Genomic DNA, 24648 nt, shown 5'->3' with positions numbered 1-24648 from the left:
AGGTCCCCAGACTTCTCTGCATTTTAAACAAATATTAAACATCCATGGGAATAACGACAAGGGCTCAATAACACATCTCACTCATCTTTACATTAATAAAGTTAGAACATTTTCATGAACATAAATAGATAAATAATTAGATAAAAAGTATGTAATGTGATCCAGTAACACAGCTGCCTTATCTGGGCTCAAGTCTATTCATGATGAATTGGGATGAAATGAAAAACTCTTTTCATATGACAAATCAAGCCTTGGAACTGTTATTGTAAATCATTAACGTTACATCCTCCAGGCAAAGGAGGACTGTCTATTTTCATTATCATAAGACAGTGCAAAAGATGGCTTCATGTTGGCATGGGCTGCATGGCAGTAACTGTGAAGCTGAACGATATAAGCAGGCACTGCAACAGTATATGGTGACATCCAACTTTTTCAGGGAAGGCCATGCTTATTTCAGCAAGAACAGCATGGCTTCTTCGAAAAACTGGTCCACTTGCAGGCCAAACCTATCAACCGCTGAAGATATTTTGTGCAGCAAAGGAAACATTTTGCTTGCAAAACAACAACAATTGGTTCCATCAGTCTCCAGAATGTTTCCTGAATGTTCTTAAAAGAACATTGCAGATCGATCACAATGTATTTTCATTATTTTCTGGAATTAAACTGCATGTTTTTAAAAAACTGTTATTGGACTATGTTTGCTGTCTCTAAATGCATTTTATTAGTTCTCCGATCAGTTGAAGAATAACACGCGACCATCAGGGATAATGTTTGGTTTACGTTGAGATTGCAGCTTAATCTTGTATCCTATTGTCCTGCACCTTAGTAAGCAAAGGGTTAATATCCTCTGGAGTCCAGCTGAGGATTAGGAAATGGAGGTTTAACTGCCTGTGCTAATGGTGGGTGTTTATCTCAATACTTTGTTTTGTCACTCCCAGACTCGCTCTCATTTCCGAAAGCTGTCCCTGGAGCCTCCACTCTTGTAATGGCTTAGCTTTCTGAGCTCTACACTATGGAGGGAAAGGAATAACAAGATTCTCATTTGAGCTCTATACACACTGCCCACAGATACTTGTATAATTGGCCCTGTTTTCATTTTGCTCTATTGTTAAATGCAATAGCTATTAGTGATAGTGGGGCTGATTTCATGTGTCTCTTCATTGTTGGAAGGTGTGCTCCGTGCTTGTTTGAGCGTGTGCATGTAAAAGTCTGCAGAAGTGTGTGTATATGTGTGTCAGATAGATAGAGAGTGCGCTCTATCTCTCTCTTCCTCACTGCTCTCTTCTTTCTGAGTTTGGTCGTGGTTCCCCCGGGGCTCCTGTCGCAGTAATGGCCTGCTCCTGATTGCTCTGATACAGGTTAGGAATATTGGCTTTAATGATGTGTAAAATGAGCAAGCAGTGCCTGTGACATTTACAGATGGCACCGCCTTGGCCTGTTCTTCCCAACTGCTCGTTAATTCACAGGAACGCCAAGCACTTCTTTAAGTGACTGCCTGATGCATGCATATAACCCAACACAACACATCCTGTACACAAAAACAATACCTCACTTTGTGTACTTCTGAACCTCGTCACTGTTGCAGCCAAGCGTTCCTTCAAACTGATCAAATACAGAGTCCTCAAGGTGAAGAGTCCTTTCATGGGGATCGTCACATTGGTCTCCAGAGGCCTCTGAGAGGTTTAGACGGAGTAGATGCTGTGTTGTACTCTGCCTTATAGACAGTACAGCTGGGCTCAGCACCAAACCCCTGAGGTGCTAATCTGATCCACAGGTCTTCTGCGATACATCTGCTGCACTTGAACAGCAAAAGAGCAATCGCCATCCTCGGGACAGCCTCTCCTCTCTCAGGTTCCAGCTTGATCTTAAGGTCCAAAAAATACCGTCACTGACATCTGTTCTGTGGCATGAGACATACTCAGATCCTCAAACGGTGTGACAGTGCTGTGACAACAATGCAAAAAAAAAATGTCAACGCCATGTAAAAGTTGTGCCTTTAAAACACAGTTTAAATAAATGTATAATGTATTATCACTTAAAGGCACCTGAATATTTAAGAGAGTGCTTAAACTGATGTATAAGCTGTATTTTGCTATCAATACTTTTTTTTAATGCTTCAGATACAGTATAGCCAGCAAAATGATTCGCAACTTGTGGAATCAGCTTCCCCAAAGGGTCACACAATGTCGGGTCAAGAGAGCTCTAATGACTAAAGAAAACCCGACCATTGTATTATTATTATTTTTTTTTTAACAGTTAGTCGCTTTTCTTTCATGTGAAACACCAAATTCAGATTCAGATTTTAATTACTTAGTTGATAATGTACATCTGACCAAAATCAGATGAGAAGTTAAGATTTGAATTTTCTGTTAAATGGAAATGCTATAACTTGACGTGGAGCCCCATTTAGACACTACTTTTTTGACAGGCTTTAGAAATGAAGAAATGAAGTGTGCTTGACTGACAATGTGGCCACGGAGTACCCTGCCCCTCACCCTGTGACGGGTGAGGGTGAAGGGGATATAAAAATGGGTGGATCAATTTATGGATGAAGTTATATTTTTTCAGGTTATCATATATTTATTGTAAAATCTTAAACTACAAGCTCACCAAAGCATTCAGATGAATGTAGCATAAGAAGTTCAATACTTGCCTCAGTACTGTTGTTGCAAAAGCAGAATTAGGATTTAGCACACAGTAGAAATACTCAAGAAGTGTACTCAAATACTTTATTTTGGTTCCCATGTCCCCAGATTTTATTTACAAACTGTTTTCTGACCCAAAGAATAATTTTGCCAGTTAAACGCTGCTGTGTTGCTGTAAGAAGCCATCGAGCAGCAGATGAGCAACATGTGTAACTGAGAGGTTCCTGAACAGTTTTATGATCCATGTAAATGTTGGTCAGAGATGTGTATCTTAATCTGCTCCTTCCTCTTTGTAGCTCTATGGCCATTACACTATAATTATCATTTTATTATGCTATGTTAATTAAGGAAAATCATATTTTTGCTCATTCTTCACAGTCGGCGCCTCTGTTGGTTTTAAATTACATTCTTCCTTGTCCACCCACTGGTCGAGGTGTGTTAATTTATTTCTAATTGCCAAGAACTCGTTGATCGCAAAGTCTTGTAGATGTGGTCAGGAGGTTAATGCTTATGTTAATGTGACAAGGTGATCGTTCCCCGGCTAGTCATGTGCTAACTGCAACAATTGAGTGATGGCAAAAGCACTAATGGCCTTTTTACAAGCACACCATTGCAGGTGCATGTGAGATAGCACTAACTTTTTGCTCATACTCAGATGTACTGTCTGTGTGACAAACACTTTGACCTCATGCTTACACGGAGCTAAATGTTTAAGCTGTGGTTGGTACTTTCAGTGCACTGGGCCTGCATGTAAGAATTGATATGTGTATAGAGCTCTTAAAGACTGCATAACTGTGTTGCAGTCCTATGTTTCTTCACTGGCTTTAGCATGTTTCACATATGCATTGCTATGCACATACAACCAGATCCCCCCCCCCCCCCCTTGTATACTCATCAGTTTAAGAAACCAGCCATCCATAGATTTTTTAATCTCCATAAATGAAAGTGCTTTAATGCCTCCAATTTATTGCCTGGGCAGCCAACAGAATAATTAGCTTTGTTCAGGTTTAAAACGATGAGAGCACAAGTACAACAACATTTGGAATCACAAATTCTAATCCAGTGCATTCGTTATTGTACCTGAAGGTATACTGAACAACAAAAAAAACAGAATTCAATTATCTCTATCACAATTAATCTTTTTGGTTATTTTTAGATTTTTTCTTCTTTTTTTTCCTTCTATGTTCTTTGAAGACTGCTTTAATTTGATTCTTTTTTCCTACCCCCATCAGTGCTTTAAAAAGTCATACCTGCATACAGAGGTTTTCGCTGTAAGTCTAAATAAAGAGCTTCCAAGTCTTTATTGATGCCCTGTGACCTGGAGTCGATCCCACAAACTAAATCAGATAATTGAAGTCGGTGTCAAGCTAATTGAATTATTGCTTTCCCCCTGAAGAGCTGGGCCTCTGCTGCAACACGGGGTTTGAAACAGTAGTGGGGTCTATAGCAGATCATGTCATTTAACGGTATACAACCATGTCTCGCAGCAAAGAGGGTGAATTGATTGTAAAAGTAAAGTGTTGTTATGTTTTTAATCGGATGATTTGTCTGAGAGTCTTAACGTTGTAATATGGTGCAATTTCTTAACTCTTAAAGAGCTTATTTAATATCAAACATATGTTCTTTAATCAAATGTCTAATTGGTTTGCATTGCATGTAAAAGTAAGCTTTTTAAGTTAATTTGATAATGTTGGCAGTTAAGGCTTTGAAACAGCACCTCGGCAGAAATATTTACAAGACTATGTGGATTAAAACACATTCCTCTTGTGTCTATTTTCCTTCAGTCCTCCAAACATGGTTTATGCAAATTAGATGACTATTTGCATAGACATAATTAGGTAATTACAAATCATTTGACAATGAGCTCAAGCATGTGCAGAGACCAGAGACGTTACACGAGTCACGTTGTACTGTACAGGCTTAATGAATTGTCTCTGAACAGCAGAGGCATTTCAGCATGTGTTGGAACATATGTTGTGTCAGACCTCTTCATTGAAATGTCAGGTGACATTTTCATAAATCTTACTTAAACACAAATAATTAGTGTAAAAAAAAAAAAGAAGGGCACTGATTTGCAATGTTCAAAGTCAGATAAAAAATAAAACGTGTTTTCATGATATGAAGAAAGAACAAAAATGCATTGAGATAAAGGATGAAAAGAACTATGAGATTTTCTTTTTTTCTACTAATAATCAGTGTATATTTCTTGAAACCCAAATCCACCCTTATTCAGTGTACCAACACTCAAAATTTTCTATTGTGAAATTCATTTACAAAGATGATTACAGGGAAAATAATGGATGATCTGATAAAATAACATGCTAATTATCAGAGCTGAGATTTCTGAAAAATAGCCAAGTTCAATTTCCCTTTGAATGGTGTAATCATGTGTCACACGATGATGCCTAAACAGAAACACTCTCTGTCTCTGTGAGACCGCCTCTAAAGAAAAAGACCATCAGAACCTCTGTGATGTAAATGTCATGCATGAGGCTCTCTGCACCACAACAATCCTATACCTGGCATTTGTTCCGACAACAATGACTTGTCTGCTAACTGAATTTTCTGTGGTAATGCGTGTAATACAGTTTCCTGTAGATTCTAATCTCCTGAAACACGATCCTCCATGCAGACACCTAAATAGGAACAGCTACGCATCTGTGGTGCGAGCATCTGTGCGCACATCTGCAACGGCATATAAGCGGGCCTTTGGACCAAAACAAGTCAGGATGAGAAGTGACATACCAAAAGCTGTACCAAAAATGCAGCGACTGTTACAGATTTTGACACCAAAGATGAGAAGAGGAACAAACCCAAAGACTTGAAAGAGTCCACTTTGCACAAGTTCACAAACGAATGATTTATTTTTATGGGTCCACTGGAAAAATGTGTACATGCTTTGATGTTAGAATCATGTAGGTATTCTCACTTTGTGTCTTTGAGAGGCTCTGCTGGCCCAGTCTAGTCTGGTCAGCTGTCTGACTTTTCTGAAAGCTATTATCAGCTTAGTTAGCAGGTGTGTTGATGCCTACAGCAGATTGAGGCTTACCTATATTGTTTGTGATTATAAGACCAGCAACACAATTTAACACTGGGCAAAAGCTTGAGATCGTAAAACAGCTGGCATATTTCTACACAGCTTTAGGAAAAAGAAGGTCAACTTGGGGACCTGTGCTCAATTACTTCTCTCTTTATCTCACTTTAGATGTTTCTTCATGAAACATGAATTCAGGTTTGTGTTAGTAAGTAAGTGCTAAAGTCAGCAGATTTATTTTTCAAATAACAACCTTAGAAATGTTCGTGTTGCTTAGAAAATTCTGTGGTCTTCCACAGTTGTCTGTCTCAGTTTGAGGTAACTGATCATACCAGGGACAACACACGAATGTTTAACCAAAGCCCACGCAGTAACGGATTCCTGTCTGTTTTTCACTAAACTATGTTGCTAACATGCAGTCAGATCGCACAACTGATATTCATGTCTCTCCAGCTTGCATGCAGCCCTGCAGTATGGTGGCAGGTGCTGACAAAGAAGCCTTTACACACCCTTTTCAGAAATCAGGACTCAAACAGAATCTGTTTGCACAATCTCTCTGCACAAAAAGGTGCAAAAATACTAAAGTAGCCCCTTCCCTTTTGGGTTAAGCACTAATTTATTGCTTTTTTTTGTTTGTTTTCCAGAGCAAGAAGATTCCTTCGAGTTCATTATCGTGTCATTGACGGGTCAGACGTGGAACTTTGAAGCATCTACGTATGAGGAGAGGGAGCTGTGGGTTCAAGCAATAGAGAGCCAAATCTTTGCCAGCCTGCAGTCCTGTGAGAGCATAAAGAACAAGGTACAGTGGGTCACGAAAGAGAGGGTTTTAAAAGAACTGGATAGGATGGACTAATATCCTCTTATCAGAGCTACATCATCACCCTACGTTCTGCTGCCTCATTTACATTCCCCTTTTTTCCCTTCTTTCCCACCTTTATTCCCCTCCTCCTCCTCACCCACTTCAAGCTGTCACATGTGGGAGGTTGTCAGACAGGTGCTCCGCAGTGTGGGTGATCTCTTATTAGAACTGACAGACATCAGAGATAGAACACAGCTTGTGTCAGCATACTGGATAGACACAGCCTCATTTTCATATTCATACTATTTTTGCCTCAGTCTTCTCCAAAGACTTTGAAGAACCTCTTCTCTTCCCCTCCTTACAGGTTGTTCATGATTTCAGTCCAGCTGTAATTGTTTGCCTTCTGTTACTCCACACTGAAATGATTAGTTCCTGCTGATTTATTCTCTCCTTCATGTCTTACAGTCTCGGTTAGGCAGCCAAAGTGATGCAATGGCTATTCAGTCCATACGAAACGTTAGGGGGAACAGCTTCTGCGTGGACTGCGACGCACCCAGTGAGTGTGACTTTCTGTAATTATAAAGCTTTTAGCATTATCTTACAATAACCAAGAATACCTCATGTAACATAAAATGTATTGCTTGTAAAGCATTATTAAAGACACCTTCACCATTAAAGGAGATATTTGTGTATAATATTTGTGTTAAGTTCGATTAAAGCAGTATCTACAGTGCCACAACACAGATGTGGTAGGAAATTTGTAGCAATTTACTCCAGTTTTCCTCAAAATACGAGTCCATTTTTAAAGACTCAGATAGGCTACTTTTTCAGAAAAATGAATTGGGAGATATTTAAGACTATAGTTTTTTTTTTTATTCATAATTTATCTTCTATCATGCAGATCCTGACTGGGCCAGTTTGAACCTGGGTGCCTTGATGTGCATTGAGTGCTCAGGCATCCACAGGAACCTGGGTACCCACCTGTCTCGTGTGCGCTCTCTGGATCTCGATGACTGGCCGGTGGAGCTCAGCATGGTGATGACCGCCATTGGCAACGCGATGGCCAACAGCGTGTGGGAGGGCGCTCTAGAGGGATACACCAAGCCGGGGAGCGACAGTACCAGGTTAGCACACTTCTGCAAATAAAGGTGCTGCTTAATGAAGCATAAAGAGATTATAGAATGAGAAGGCAATGCTGTCTTCTCTCCATTAGGTGCCATTTATTAGCCACCCACATCTCAGCCGAGGCAGTTCCCACCACAAAATGCTCCATAAGAAGCACCAGGGGTCCATAAATGTCAGCCTACTGAGCCAAAAACACAGTGTTTTATGTCTGAGCATCAGCTCATCCTGTACACACTGATCACAAAGTCTGTTGTAGTCTGTTGAGTCATTCTTCTACAGTACAGTCTCTTCTCTTTTCATAGTATCCAATATCTCCAGCACAGTATGCGCTGTGTTGTGTCATCGCACTGCTGCGGTTGGAAAGCGATAATTCATGAGAGTGGTATGCGTTACATCATTTTGCACTTACCTGATAAATGCTCTGACTTGTCAAGGTTGTCACATGACATGTAAGTGCTAATCAAGAAAGGATTTTGTCATTTAGTCCACATCTTAAACAAACACCTGGTTTGTATAAAATCGGTCTAAGTTTAGAGTGTGAAACTCTCCTAGCATACTTGGTGAAACCAGGTTCCTGACAAGAAGCTTTTCATCTTCTTAATATTTATCTTTTAAATTATTCTCTTATCCAGCATTCTGTTTCCACTGTGGTACCCACATCTGGGAGGAGGATTATTTTTATCAACTCTTAGTGACAGGAGAGACCTAGTGTCCTGGTCTGACTAATGACCTGCTGTGTGGCTGTACAGGTAATTAAGCACACCATGATGACTAAACGCTGGCCCTAGAGCCAGGCCCTCAGGCCCCAAGCGACACTGTCACATATCCATCACACAGGACCGGGTCATCACTCCGTCTGTGACAGCAAAGACCGTCTGCAGGGTCTCGCTGGTGGCATTTGACTAATGTCACAGCTTTGGAACTCTGTTAGGAAAAGTGGAATCAAAGCTGGTTTCTTTTTCTTAACCTCTGGTGCTGTTTATCCTGTTGCAGTAAAAGTATCTTTATACCATGTGTATTTGAGTAGACACACAGAGTAGTCACATAGATTTTAGCACCCGGTCTATTTGTGTTTGTATCTGAGGCATAATCATATTGAAGTACATATAATTTCAAGATGTTTCAGCCTACTGTATTTCCCATTCATATGGATCTTGTGGAAAGTGTCGAACAGACTTTATACACCTCTGTTGTAGTGATCTAGAGATTCCAGGAGAGGCACCAGACATGCTGTGACTAGAGTTCATCTAGAGCTTTAGTTTGAGCTTCCTGTTGCTTTCCATAAAGGCAGATTTTAAACGAATAACATTTAACATTAGAATTTTAAGTTTGGTCAAAACAAAGCACAAAAAGATCAGTCAAGAGAAGGATTTTTTTTTATATCAGCTGTTCTCGCACTGTACGTGTTTGTATGACACTAGGAAAAACTGAGAACTAGTCCATTAGGACTACTTGTCAACTTGAAATTGCTTAAAGTAATTTCAGACTGTGACTTTGCTCTAATTAAATCCTGATTGTATAACTGCAGCATCATCCGACAAAATCACCATTCAAGTAAATTAAGATGACATCTGTTCAGTGAATTCAGCCATGTTTATATGTACAATGATCTCCCACAGAGAAAGTTAGAAGCAGCAGAATGTCTTGAACATCTTCTTATACAGTCCACAGCCCTTCTGCGTTGGACATACTCAACTGTGCATGTTACTGTGCTGATTGTTTTGGGGTTTTTTTTACTCCTCCATTCCTCATATCTCTGCAGTTGTGGTGCACAGATATACTTATCTTAGCTTAGCTTAGAGATTTGGTGCCACATAAATTTGATAAGCAGATAAAGGAAAATGCAGCAGTCCGGTGATTTTCATCTGAAGAAAGGCAAATGTGTTGATATTCTTATGAATTTTAAAAGCCTTATTTAATAAGATCGTATTGGGACTTGAAAAGACTGCAAACTGAATCCCATGTCATTTTATGAATGATGAAATTTAAGAGTGGTACTTTGTATCTTGGTCCTCTTCCTCTTACCATCCTAACAAGAGTGAGCAGTCAGACTGATAGCTGTAACTCCAATAATGCTATTATTGATAATACTATTCATATTCAAATCTGTGTTTCCTCACCCAGAACCTATGATCAGATTGATATATAGTCCTGCTGGTGATAATACAGATTATATCTGGAGGACGGAGTGCATTTTATGGTTTTAAACTTCTAGTGTTCATATAAATAAACAACATGATGCTAACTAGACTTAAAGCAGTGTAAGTCTCTTAAAAGCACAAAGTCAGCCAAGACATGTTTGTGAGCAAATACAGGGACCATAGAAAACTGTTCGCTAAAAGTGCTATTTCATGTATGGTTTGCTAATAAACAGCTGTTCGCAGTTTTACCTCTCGAATCCATCCTTTTGCTTTCTGTGTCAGTTCAGATCTGAATGATAGCCTACAGTTGTTTATTGAATTGTATCAGTGCTGAAGACCTCCACTATGGCCTTGATGAAAGATTATTGATGTTGATTCCTCTCCCGGACACTGTCAGTCCCATGTCGCCTCGAGCACAACGGTTCTTCACCATCTTAAAAATACGATCTTATCCTGCAGCCACATCTCCATTAGCTTTCGCTGTCAAACAATAAATCTAATTTGCAGGATAACTAATCTTTTAGACCAAAAGCATCAGTTTGAATATCAGACATGGCCGCTGGTTAGTGAGATGCTGACATTGTTCTTGCTGATAGAAACAGTTGCATGAATTATTCTAACTAATTTAATGTTTGTCTCATTTCTTCTTTCTGCCATTAAATCCGACTCTTCCTATGCTTGTTTCTCTTAACTTGAGCTCAGCATATATGCAAGGATTTTAATTGTGTCATGCTGGTGACATGGAGCAGCTTTGTGATGGCATGCAGGCAGTATATGCACGCTGACTCCCGCTAAATATTAGTGACACCTAATCTAAACGATTCAGTAACTACCTGAATATCAGCTCAGCAGCTGATTGAATGTCTCCTGCAAGACTAGTTTTACCCCCTTGCATTTTTGAGATTTAACTCAAAGGCATTCATCCACAAGATTGGTTTAGCATATGATACTCTAGATCATAAGAACACAATATATAGATTTGTCGTACACAGATCACAGCAATGAAATTACTGATTTACATCAGAATGATTGCAAACATCACCACAGAAAGGCTTTTTAAAAACATTTGTATGTAGATGCATTGATGTCACCCGTTCAGTTGTTTTTCAAAAGACTTTATGGTTAAGCACTTTTTATCAAGTTTGTGCTCATAAATCACAATTGTGTATGAGCCATCAATGAAGAAATATTGAAAATTTTCAAATTGTGTTAATTCCTTCTGTTTGGGAATAATGCAATTTTACATCTTTCAGCGATATTAATGAATTCCTGTTTACCAGCATGGGACATGATCGAGTATGTAATACAGTGACTTTATTGATGGTCAGTATAATATTTGGCTTTATATCAAAATAATGTTAAAGACCTAGGTTGTGAAAACACTTTGAAGTTGGTGTTGCTTTGTTTTTATTTGGTAATGATGCAGTGATGCACCAATAAAAATTGCTCATGCACCAATAAATGCTAAGAAGCCTCTCACGTACTGATGAGCCATTAAGTCTGCAGTTTTAGCGTAGAGAGTTTTGAAATAATAGATTTTATGTTTTTTGTGTCCCAGATGAGATCTACTGCATTTTTCTCTACCTGTCAACCCCAAAGTTGCTCTCAATGGCTTTAGCTGATAAACACTTGCTGATTGCTTAACCAATAAAGCAATTAGTTACAATTTATAACCCATTCATTAAGACTGCCTCATTATAAATGGGCGCCAATGCACCGAAAGCAGAAGTAGCATCTGGCAAGGCCAGTGAATCTGTAATGATAAACTTGTGGAGTTCTGCTTTGTGGCTGATCTCTGCAGTCAGCATATTGCAGGGGAGTTGTTCTTTTAATTAGCACCTGGGAGTTGTCGTGTTTTGCGCATCACCTCTAATTGCTTGGCATGTTTGTGATAGAAAACGCTACAGTTTATTTTGACGGATACTGTGAGAGAGTTCTAACGGCTAGCTTTACCCATACCTTCCTCTAGCAGGCATGCACAAAATGAAACGCAAACACACACACACACACACATCCAGGGACACCGGTTCTCATCTCATTTTGGGGGAGATGTCCTGGAGCGTGGACGGATGTGGACGGCTATCCCTCACTGACGGGGGCCTCTCACTGTCACCCTCTGTAGGGTCTGCGCTGCCCTCGGCCACAGGCGGGTAATAGCTCTGATGAGAGCCCTCCACTTTGTTTCAGAAATAATTTGCCACTCCTGCCGCCTGCAGGGGCTGCGTGGTAATAAAAATGAATCACACCGCTAACCTCTCCAAACCTGGCCCCTCCTGCCTGGTTTAACTCTTTCTGCTCCGGCTGTGTTGTCTCAGGCTATTTGTTGCTGTTTACAAAATCGCTGCCGTGGCCATAAGACTTCTGTTTCAAGACTTATCTACTTTGGCCCCTGTCCTTCACATTAGTCCACATAAGACAGAGCAAAGCTTCTCGTGACTCACAGGTTAGTAGAGCTGGACAGCCAGCTAACCAAATAGATTTCTAGAGGAGCTGGCCTTGCCAGGAGCCCTAGTGGAGGAAGAGTAATTAATTAAGATAAATGAATTACTGGGTCTTCCCATGTCATCTCTCTAGTTTCTCTCTAAATGAAACCCACAGGTCAGTAATTAGCCCTGTGTGGGAGAAGTGGTACCTCAGTCCCTAATTAGCCACATACCAATGAGTCTCAAGACTAGGTGGATGTAGAGGAAGTGCCGCTCCATAATAGCATTGCCTAGTTAAACAAGCAATTGAATCACAGTATGATTTGGAAATCATAATGAAGATTATGTCGGATTATCTGAAAGCTAAATAATCCGAGTTGGTTGCTTTATCTGACCAATACTTAAGAAATTGCACTCTGTGAAGCTGGCTGCACACTTAACCGGGCCATGTGTTATCGTCCCCTCAGCTTTGTATGAGAGGCAAGAGTTCAGCAGGGGTTAACAGCATGAGCGTTTAAGGGTGTTAGTCTTGCTGGCACAAAAACACAGCCACTCCATCATGAGGAGTCTGACAACCTCATTAATGTCACAATATATTCAGCTCATCCTTCTCCCTGCCTACAGCACCCAGATGCTCTCCCACTGGCCTCTCTATAGAGCTCAACAACCTTTTGAATTCTGGTCATCTGTTCAGGTCACTCTCTGGAAGAGAGAAATGTGGCATCTATTCCACTTGTAAAAATATTTGTCTTCATTCTTGTGGAGCTGTTATTCTCAGAGCAGAGTAAAGTAACTCTACACTGTAACCCGCTGGACCATAGGAAGCCTTATTTAGCTCCCTTGCTGTGCCGTTTACTGTGTTGCTCCTTCATTTCTCGCCCTTAGCAACCTTTGATGCTTTGGGGCCCAGCGTTCTCTCCCTGTTGTGTGCGCTTCTTTTTTTTCTCATCTCTGTCATTCCCCTCTCAGCCCCCTCTCCGTCTTTCTGCTGCTGTCCCTCTTCCTCGCTCTCTGCTCTTCCCTCCCCGCGGTTTGTGGAAGTGAAGCTACTGGCTGCATGGGAATCAGTCGCATACAAGTCGCCCACCCCCACTGTGAAGTCTGTTCTAGCTGGTCAAGCCCCAAGACCCCCCCCACCTCCTTACCCATACACCACTGCCACTGTTTCTTCCCTTCAATGATTCTATTTGATGTATCCACAGTGAATATGGATGCTCATGGAAGAGTAGGAGGAGCTCGAGAGGCTTTGATAGTTTAGAAGGACTCAGTGTGTGTTTGAAAGATGGGCGAGTGGTGGGATGGACGTCCTCCTCTTTCTATGGACCAATGTACCTTTATTGCAGGCAGTCAGATTGGTCATTCTGTGGCTCCTCCATCACTAGCTCCGCCTCCACCTCCTCCGTCTCAGTTTCCCTTCCCTTCCTATAAATTCCTGCTCGCTTTTGTCTTTCAGGCTTGACTAATTATCCTTGTTTGTCCCTCTTTATTTGAATTCAGTCATGTGTTCTTGACTCCGTGGGCTGGGTTTAGGAGAATCATTCTGCCATTTGCCACTTAATTAAGTCAGGGTCAGAATCCATTGCTCAACAGCGAGCTGGAGGGACGGAGCTCTAATAGAATTATAAAAGAGGTCTTTCTCTACTGTTAAGGCTTCCTTTATCTCTGTGGGCTCTGCATAGGCAAATAAAAGGGGACACCAGCTCTAGACAGGACTACCATTTCCACTTTAAACTGTGGGAGCGTTTCTGATGTTTGCCCAGAATTTTTTTTCACATCAAATGGTATGAAGAAAAGTTAATACGATGACTATGCTGTGAGGTAACTGGAGGATGAAGGAAGTTTGTGTGAAACACCGCTTGCTTGTAGCTGAAAAAAAGAGGCTCAGGCATTTTTATTAGGAACTTAAGGCTCTCCTCCATCCCCTGAGCAACAGAGAAATTTAGAACAAGTATGCGCTCAAGCTTGGGAGGGGAAATTGGTGTCTATGAGCTTAGAACTACATGTGTGCTTAATAAAGGAATAGCCATCAGTTCAATTTCCTAAAATATCCCCCATACTGTGAAAATTCACTCTCCTTTCCCCCTTTCACCTCCCCTCCCACTCTGTCCTTGTGCTTTGACATGTAAAATCTGCTGATTTTATTTTTCTTCCTCCTGTGGTGAGGAAGTGTCCTTTTCAAGGGTCTCGGTTTTCCACCTTACTGTCTAAATCCTACCTCTGTTTGGATTGTTGTTCTATTCCAACAAAAGACAGAGGCGGGATTACCATTTTACTTCCTTTCACACTCTGCCTTTCAAGTGGCAGCAGCTGGGGTTATTTTTTAAAACCTTGGCTTGGCTGCTTTCACTTCTGTTTTTTTTGGGGTTGACTTGTCTAGAAGGTACTGTGAATTTGTTGGATTTAAAGCTTTGCATCAGCAGTGAAAAAGGCCTTTTCCCGCAGGTCTTTCAGGCTGATTTTGTAGCGGAGGCTAACAAAGTGTCCTCAAGGCTCCTTTCTGAGATTTTGACGTCTTGCTAATGGTTCTCCTCAGCCTTTTTGTTTCACATCTTGGTACTAACTTTCTGCCTCATTTAGCTCATATCAATTCACTGGAGTCTACACATTCAGCGTCTCATTCGTGGGCAAGCTTTCTGATACTAACATAGTTTATATACTGGTAATTTTCAACTATGCTTAGATTTTTTGAAAAAGTAGTGGATTAAGGTTTTCAGACACTCCTAAAGATCTAAAAAAACACAGCCTTGCTTTTAAAGGGTCCACCGAAAATAATGGTGGCGGGGCAGGAGGCCCCTTCCTGTTCTGAGCAGTCCACTGGTTCATGGAGCCAATTGATTTGCTAACAGGCTTGTCCACACATAATGACTGAGTGGGAATTGATGGAGGTCTTACACCATAAAACTCCAAGCGGCTGCAATTGCCTGCTATTAGGGCTATATTGTTGTTCGCATAATACGGTCTTCCTTAAGCAAAGCTCTGCTTTTAGTTGAGCCAGCTGAAGGACTTTCCCCTTCACATTATCTTTTCAGGTCATAACAAAACTTTACCCATATGCTTATCAGCGCGAAAGCTTTAAAACTATTTTAAGCTGCAGGTTAAGTTGCTTTATTTGCCTCGGGTGGTGTTTTTGCAGTTAATCAATCTCAGCTCGAATGCCAATGACGACTCACCCCTCTTCCGTCTCTTCCTTTGCTCCTGTAGTTAGGCAGGTGCCAGGCTCCTCACTGCAAGACGGACTGCTTTATGAAGTGAGCCTGGCAGGTAACATATGAGCCTGAAAATGGTTGCTGTCCGTGATAAGTTGGCAGCCTTGACATCTGGCTGCTAAGGTATATATATAGAGCAGATAAAGAGTACTGACGAATGTAGAGCTGGTTAGCATTGTTGCAATGGTAGCTGTGGTTGAAAATTAGGTTTATGGAGTTAGACTTAAAGGCCAGTTTCTCCCAAATTATAATAAATATGCATTCTTGTCCATCTCTACTAAAACTGCTGGTCAATTTGAATTGATTTTGAAATATTACTTTAAAATGAATGCCCTTTTTAACACGTTCTATGGTTTATCTAGATTAATTAAAACATTGTCTCAGGGAAAAGTGTTTACTTTACCGCTATACAAGTTGATAAGCATCATTATGGAGTGATACATCTGTAATGGTTCATATGTTCACCTGTTTCATGGAACTACTTGCTTTGAATAATGTTAAATAACATTAAATCTTTCATCATATTTAACATTTTGCCTTTTTTTTATTTTATTTTTTTTTTAATTTTGTTCAGCTGGGTTTAGATTAACTGTAGCATCCCAAACTCTTTCTGTTACTCTGATGGCAAGTTCTCCAGCTATCACCTCTTCATGTAAATTTTTTATTGAAGCAGACTGTTAATGGAAGAAACGGCCGCTATGGTGTACTGACTTTGGAGTGCATGGATTCATTCAGTCTGACGAAATTTATGCAGCGTTGTCCACAGAAGTTTAAGTTCAGACATATCAAACTACATTTATATTGCAGGAAATACCCTCTATAGCTGCAATTTTTGTTACACACCATGAATTTATGATTTACACTTGATGTATACACCCACCAGGTCTGTGGTGCAACCCAACAAAATTAGAAAAACCAATACGATGTTTTCCTGACATTTTTCCATTGTCGACATGGCCTCATGCTTTGTTCTCTTTCTGTAAATTCAGAAGTAAACCAAATGTGTATTAATGCTTAAAATAGTTCCCAAAACACTGACAGTTCCTTTCTCTGAGGAGTATCTGCTAAAAATGACGACGCCCAGTTGCTTGAAGCAACAAAACAGTTTATTTCTAATTTAAGTTTGTGTGTTTAAGGTTGTTGGCAAGTTGGCAAGTTAAACATTTAGTCAAATCTCAAAGATGGTTAGCTTAAAACCTGAGAAAGTAAAACTTTTTACTATTGGCACATTTATCTTTTGGATGAACCAAGCCTATAAAGATGGGATGTTTTGTAATAAAGTGGGCTGTTTGAGTTTGTTATCACCATTATAATGATGAAATACAATTGAATTGAGCTGGACTGTCAGGTTGCACATGCTGCTAAGCTTTGGCTCATTGATACAGAATCCCACGAGGGCCTTGTCACTCCAGCCAGTGTTGCCTCTTTTAACTTATCCGTACGAACCTTCTCCTCTCTGTCACTCACTCGCAGATCCAAACAACGGCCTCTTTCTGCTCCCCTTATCACACCGACTGACAGGGTCACCGGGTTAGAGCCACACTGGGCATGCTCAGTCATTCACATATTGATATTGATTTTTTTTTTTCTTTCTGATTTGGACAGTTTGTATGTGGGCAGAGAATAAAACGGGGGGTCAAGATTGGGAGCAATAGATAGAATTCTGCCTGGTGATAGGGGATGGAGCCATCCTCTGTCTCCATTCTCTGATGCAGGCTGGAGTGAAGGAGCCCCTCATCCCACCGTTTCTTTCTGGCTGCCATTCAGCCCCATCGATCTGACTCAGGGCCCAGCCACCCCAAGGGAGACTGGGGCTCAGAGACACACTGCCTCTTTTGTGGAGGGGATCCACCAGTTCAGACTGACAGCCGACAGCGCTGATAAAAATACGTCCCCCGCCTTCCTGTATTGTCCACCGCAGACATGCTGTTCAAGATGTGTAACCTTTAGAAAGCTGGCCAGGCTTTAACCGTCATGCTGACGACCATAATCACTAGAAACTGGAATATTGCCCAAAGCGTCACACCCTTTGGCATTCTCTCGTCTCTCCAGCCTATCTCACTGTATTATTTCCTACTGTGATAGTGAAGTCCGTTTCCTGTGCTCTAATAATTTAGAAATGTCACTGTACTCCACTGAGCCTCATAGGCCAATTACAGTAATGTTTCCCTTGTGTGTCTATAGTCTTGCTTTTGTACATTACTTCGCCTTTAAATCACTGCCTCTAAATTATTTTGAAAGTTCTTTAACCAAGGTGTGAAATTGCTCATGGCATGTCCTCCGTGTTTCACCCTGCCTGACCTGCAGCGCCCTGTCATTTCTCTCCAGGGAGGAGAAGGAACGCTGGATCCGAGCCAAGTATGAGCAGAAGCTGTTCCTGGTTGGGCTGCCCCAGTCAGATGTTCCTCTGGGTCAACAGCTGCTGCGGGCGGTGGTAGAGGATGACCTGAGGTTGGTGGTGTTGCTGCTTGCCCACGGCACCAAAGAGGAGGTTAATGAGACCTACGGGGACGGAGACGGACGCACCGCGTTGCACCTCTCATGTGCCATGGCCAATGTAGTCATCACGCAGCTGCTCATCTGGGTGAGTGCGCTTCCCTAGGCTTTGAGGGGAGTGGTCAGAGTTGGATGGACATATTAAGTGTTGATATTTGTGGATGGATCAGTTGACCTTTTCGATAACCATGCCAGATGTGCTTTTTTACTTTTTCTTTTTGAAACCCTGTGTGCACAGTTTATAACCACAGAGAGTGTCTTTTTATACGTGTTTCTTTTTCACAGCTGACTCTAAGTGGGCTCTGTTTTTTGTGGTTATTCTGAAAAGTTATCACCATCTCTGTTTGCAAAGTTCCCCTGTGCAATGTCCATTTCAAATACAAACACCTGAAAGTTTAGTGTGGTTTGTTGGGTGTGTTTCAAGCACAGGAACCTTTTCCAGGGATTAGGGCCTTTCATGGGGTATTTCCCTGGTACTCTTACACCACAGGATGTAGGGAATAAACAAAGTTACCAACATTCAATCTCATTCATGCCCACTTCAATCAGCTGAGAAGATGCAAGCGTGCTGCAAGCTGTGGTGATGGAGCGACTTCTAGAATGAATAAGGAGACATCACTGATAGAGTCAAGAAAACTCTAAATCAAAGCAATAAGATGTTCATCTATGATGGTTTCATGGCTATCAGCACACAAAAACAACACCCTTAGTCCATCGCAACGTGTAACATTTAAGTGTGTTGTGTTAATACGGCCAAAGCGTATTTCTTGGTTTGGCTGCTACTTTGAGATCAGAGAGGCAGCTTCACATTTCCTCATACTTAACTTGTCTAATCTACCCTAGACATTAAGGACAAAGGACCCAAGGCTGAAATATTATTTTAAATTCTTCAATAAAAAGTGTTTAGTGTCTCTGTGCAGTTGGTCAAAATGTCTCTCAATTATTTTGTTATTCATTTGATGGGGAGACACTCAGCAGCACCTGTGAATGAGCACTAAGAACAGACAAACCTTCTTTCTGACTCATCTGATCTCATGTCTCTATACCTATCCCCAAAGTACTTTTTATTAGAAGAGTCAATATAAAACAGCTCATCAGCTTGAAAGCAGGGGATTTTGGGGCCTAGAAAGTCATAAAATCTTATTCTGTTTTGAATTTCCCTGGAAAAAAAGTGCATCTGTAGCCTTCAAGCATTACAAACCACAGTTATAATATTTCACTCACTTTAAGTATAATGTACAGTCAGTGAAGAAAATACAAACACAGCGTGCAAATTATGTGTAGAAAAAAGGAAATGATAACACAGTAATGTGGGCACGAGAGGTAAAAGCTGATTGTGTGATGATTTTTACGCATAAATGCCTTCTAAAAAAGACAAATACACATTTTAAACTAATGTCCACAGTCAGTCAAAACACTTTTATCGAGTCATAAAGGATAGGAATGGGAGGAAAATACAAATGAGCTGCTGATTTTGCACAATGCTTTCATTGAAAGTTTTAAGTCTGATCAGAAATTACTATCACAAGTGCTTTTATTAGATTAAAACACATGATTAAGTAAAACCTCCATCAACAAACTGTTGATGATTAGCAGTAAATAATACCTTGTGTGAATTCTTATGTCTGTCATTCTCTCCCACAGTATGGTGTTGATGTAAAGAGTCGAGATGCTCGCGGGCAGACAACGCTGTCCTACGCAAGACGAGCCGGAAGCCAGGAGTGCGCCGACATATTGCTTCAACACGGTTGCCCTAACGATTCTAGCAGCCTGACCTCTGTGCCCACCCCCAACATGAGTCGCCGCAATCCCAACATCAACAACAACAATGCCCAGTGTGAGCTCAACCGCAGCATCAGCATCATGTAGAAGCCATAAAGCAACTCCAGACAAAAAAAAAACACAAAGCCACCCGCATCCATTCTTAGTACTTCCTCCTCTGTTTCTCACTGTGTAACCCAGAATCAGTACCAATGGAGAGATATCAGGAGTGTTGGACCTACTGTTGATATTTCACTGCGCTGCAAGTTTGGGGTTTGGACATTGTACATTGTTTTTTTTATATATATATATAGATATATTGTTATTTTTATTCATTTTGTTTGTTAAATTTATTCAATCTTGGTCTGAAATGATCATGATCAGCTTTAAGCATTTTGTTTTTTAAGCATCAACCAAACAAATGACTTACTTTGGCATTCATACCTACCCTACGAAAAGCATTTCCTTAATGCTTGAACATTTCCTTTTATGTCTTCCCCCTCTGCGATGTGAACTGAGTAGATAATGAGTGTGAATGAGAAATTTCCTTCAAATTTTCCAGCCTAACCATCATAACACAGAGCTGTTTGGAGTAGTTGTACAAGTGACAAAAACTGATGTGTGGAGAAACTAAATCTCTCATAACAATGATTGTTACAGCTTTCACAATGATGCATGTCTTCAACCCAGCTATCAAACTCTTGACATACTATCCATATACAAAGGAAAAGCAATTATAGTTAAAGAGACCAAATGATTTAGATACTTAATTCACAGGGAAATGGATTTGGATCATCATAAAGGAGTTGATTGCATGATTCCTATTGGGTGAAAGTGAGTAATTTCCTTTGCCACCCTTATCACAATCCTTCAGTAAAAGTGTCTGTTACTATAAAGGAATTAAGGGGCACAATGTTTTTATGACCGCTGAGCCACATGGCTTAGTAAGCGTGCCTCTTCAATCAGAAATCATTCAAAGGTTGATTGAAACTGTGAAATTCTACCATTATGATGTCTTTGTCGGAATAGTTTCTCGATTGACTAGATTGTGTTGATAATTGTTTGACACAGATTAACACGGTTTCAGACCATACGCGTCCTGGAGTCTTCATTCAGTTCCTGTGGCTGAAAGATGTAAAATTGGTACTGTAAAGCTCATATCCTCTTATTGTTGCTGTGAAATACATTTGTGGTACTGTGTGTGTGTCTGTACAAAACTGTACGATACGTTCATGCTTACATCGACGTCAGTAACCATGTGCTGCAGAAAGCGCTTGGGCATTCACAGCATCTCTCCTCATAAAGGACACTGGAGAGAAGACGGACACCTAAAGTAAAGTTTGGGAACAAATGTGTTTCAATGTACAGATCTCTGTAAAAAGTAGTTCTTGTTCCTTCGCCTTATTCCTTATAAGAAAACTTATTCAGACTTTTAGAGTTGATATAAAACAGCCTTTTCCTTTCCCTTAAACCTGCCCCTTCCTGAAAACCCATCAGCCTGAAAGCAAGGAGACAACAAAATGCATTTATGTGATTGAAGTGAGGGCGATTATAAGGGATTCATGTCAGCAAAAAGGTCCATAGAGGGAAGTATAATTAGTTTTTGTTTATATAAATGTACAGATATCAGTCTGTCAGTACCTTCATAGTAAATATTAATTTGGGTAACAGAGGACTCCAGGCTGCATTTTCCATATTTTTTTGTGAATGCCATTTGGGAGCTTTTTTTAAACATCTTGATTTTATGGGTTTACAAAAGCAGGATGTGTGTTTACAGAGCAGCTTTTAACTTGATACCCTATCTGCATGATTTTGTTATTTCTTTACAGTGTTTTCTGTTTTTAACGCCAACTGAAAATTAAAATATGGTCATGGGAGGACTTTTGTGAATCTGTTAGATGGCAACATTGTCAATTAATAGTTTGACATTTTATCAGGTATGTCTTCCTTTTCTTGCCTAAACCTGGTGTATGCAAACATGTAGAAAAGGATGGGGACACTTCAATCTGCTCTCCTCTTGCAGCTCTCTCCTGTATCGCATCTCATGCAATACATGAACATGAGCTGCAAGGCTTTTGCTACTGATAGGAGGCTGAATTGGTAGTAAAATTTCAAACTCTTGCTTCTCTCTTTTATAGTCAGCCTGCCTACATAGTCCATCAACCACTTCAACACAGTTAGATTTTACAAGAAAATGAAGTTAGTAGTGAAGAACAGTAAGCTGTGAATAGTTTTCACTAGATGTAACTCTGCTGATGTGAGTCAGTGCTGTTATTGTCTGACCCTTTTCTTTTCAAAAGTACATCCTCCTTTTTGGATTAATGTAGGATTTTCTGCCATTAAATCAAGTTTGTTATCACCTATAGGGTGAGGTATCCTGTCACAAAGTAGACTTTGAATGGAAAGTAAACATACAATCGAATTTTTGCCACAATTATACTGCCCACCCCAGCTTTAAAATTCAATTAGGGGATTTACACTTCTGGTGTCTGTGAGTATCTACAAAGTTGCAGCTAAGATGCAGTTTGGCTAGTCTTTACAGATGAAACAAACTGGATGTTCGTTTTCCGCTGTGGAGATGATGGGAGCATACATTTTGATACTTCCACAAGAACTTTTTGCTCTTTAGATTACACAAATATTTAAAAGTTGTATTGACCTCCATATCTATCTCTAACACAAATATTTGCGTAATGTTGGCTGAATCTTTTAAGAACTCCAAAGAAGTAGCCACAATGCAACCTTCTTTCTTTCTTTTTTGTTTGTACTCATACTGTATTGTGATACTGGCCTTATTTCTGATTGTTACTTGACTAACTTTTTTCACTGAATTCATTTCAGTGGGATAACGGAGTGGTTTAATGTGTACAGTGAATACCTGAATCCTTATTTACATACTTTTGATGACAGGAAGAGAACAACACTAGAAACCTGCCTGCTCTGCCCTAAACACAATATGAAGTGTACATATTAGCTTAATGCTTTTACCTTGAAGACAAGCTCCTTCTAGAGAAACATACTAAACTGGTTTAGGTCCTCTTGACCCACACATCCTATTTTGATAAGTTTATTTGTTTATCTTCATGCATATTTTTCAGGTACTTCAGGTGTTCTGGTCTCGACATTAACCGACCATCTTTGGTACTTGTGTATAATGATGTACATTTGACATATTTATAATGCAGTATGTAAATATCTTTCTGTTTGTTTATTTTTGTTCATTTTCTTATTGTATTTCCTTTGCGTTCAGAACGTGAAACAAAAGCAAAAGCTAAAGAGTAACATGTTGTATGCTTGGATGCTTGGCTGACTGTTGACCTATTAATAAACACTCAAATAAAACAATGTAGCTCTCCCTGGATTTGGGAAAATTGACACATTCGTCTAGTGTATGTGTTGTTCACCCCCCACCCCACCTCCACCCCCATCATGCTCCTATTGTTCATGTAACTGCGGATTTGCCATGGAGACAAGTGAGACTCTCTTTCAAAGTAAGTTTCATCACTTCAAGTACTGTCATTTCATGTCTTCCTCTTTTGCATGTTCCTTCTTCACACTTCTTGTCGGAGGCAACTCAGCCAGGCCTGTCTTGAGGTAAGTAATGCAACCTCCTCACTTCCTGCCTGCAGGACCCCCAACAGTTGCTGAAAGAGGATTAAGATAAAGAGCTGAGCTTAGTGTCAGGCAGCACAACACTGTTGGGAAAACTGAAAGATCTCAGTGTTCAGAGGAGTCAAGCCCTCACTAATCCACTTCTTATTTCCTGCTAATCTTGTCTCAGCATATCTTCATCCCCTTCCTCTCTCTGTTGGCCAGCTTTGTTTGCGCTTTATCACCTGGTCTCTCTTTGGTTGGGCCTTTTCCTGCATCAGTGCAGGCTTAGAATGTAGGATCCACAGAGTCACGCTTAGAGGCTCTGAAAACAAATTTCCTCAATCAACTTCCTCACTGGAAGTAACTGAAGATTAGAATGTATGTTTTTCTCTGTGTTGTCTTTGCATTCCTCGCTGTAAGGGTGCAGACACTTTCATACCCAGATATGGTAACGTGACGTATTCCTGCACAAATTACAATTCACTAAGATTTGAAACTGAATGTAATTTGGTTGTTTGGGTGCTGTAAACTAAATCGGAGCCATTTCAAATTAATTATGGCGTTACAGTTGTGTCCCACTAAAAAATATAAGTCAGTTAAGGCTCCCCAGCTGCAAATGCGTTTTTATGGTCGCATGCTTATTTTGTTGACTGTTTATACAAATCTGTTGGCTAGAATATGAAGAATAAAGTGAAAAAAATAACAATAATCAGTAATAATCAGATAAGAGTCCTGAGAATAAACTCAATGTAATTCTTACATTTATTTTACTTTATTTTCTTTACAGACAGTATGAATGAAATTATAATAAAATTTGAAAAAAAATATACTTTATTTATCCTAAAGGGAAATTATATTCTTGTGGTAACAAATTAACCAAATATATTTTGTGTTTTGTCTTGTCTATCTAATTTAACTTGTTTATACACTGATTCCTGATTTCAGGCTTGCAACACATTCCAAAAAAGTTACAGTACAGTAAAGTACAGTAAAGTTTTTACCACTTTGTATTGTTGTCATTCTTCTTCACCACACTTATACAGTGGGACATTCTGGCATCGAGGATAAGTTGATGAAGAGTTTCGGACATTATTTTTTGGCCCATTCTTCCTGTAAACGCATCTTCGTCAGTCCAGAACCCTCTTCTTCTGAGCCATGCCTTTCGTAATGTGTACAGAATGCGGTTTGCATTGTGTTGCTGAAAAATACGTGGATGTCTCTGGGAAAGTGGTCATCATGGAGGCTGCAAATGCTGCTCTAAAATCCCAGTGAACTCTCTACTTTATGGCTACCATCACAGAAGTGTCAATGAGCCTTGCCAAGAGCACTGATACAACTCCACACCATCACATTTTGAACTTGTTGCTGAACCATGTAGATGTCCTTTTTTTGTCTTTCATCCTCTGGGTGGTCCTGTTGTCTTT

General features: G+C 40.2%; 1 protein-coding gene across 3 annotated transcripts in view; it reads left to right on the top strand.

The window, feature by feature from the left end:
- The window catches only part of agap3 (ArfGAP with GTPase domain, ankyrin repeat and PH domain 3), a 119961-nt gene extending 96956 nt beyond the window's left edge, over nt 1–23005 (top strand). For all 3 annotated transcript variants that reach the window (XM_072364496.1, XM_072364497.1, XM_072364495.1), the window contains exons 14-18: nt 6324–6478; nt 6944–7034; nt 7380–7602; nt 17702–17957; nt 19514–23005. In XM_072364496.1, the coding sequence (XP_072220597.1) occupies nt 6324–6478; nt 6944–7034; nt 7380–7602; nt 17702–17957; nt 19514–19738 (950 nt within the window). In that variant the 3' untranslated portion in view covers nt 19739–23005. The remainder of the gene's footprint in view (nt 1–6323; nt 6479–6943; nt 7035–7379; nt 7603–17701; nt 17958–19513) is intronic.
- Nucleotides 23006–24648: the final 1643 nt, after the last annotated feature.

This window comes from Leuresthes tenuis, unplaced genomic scaffold (genome assembly GCF_036924035.1).
Source record: "Leuresthes tenuis unplaced genomic scaffold, fLeuTen1.0.hap1 SCAF_14, whole genome shotgun sequence".
In the NCBI taxonomy this organism is placed as follows: Eukaryota; Metazoa; Chordata; class Actinopteri; order Atheriniformes; family Atherinopsidae; genus Leuresthes; species Leuresthes tenuis.
Note: the sequence above shows the minus strand (reverse complement) of the source record. Positions and strands in the feature narration are given on the sequence as shown.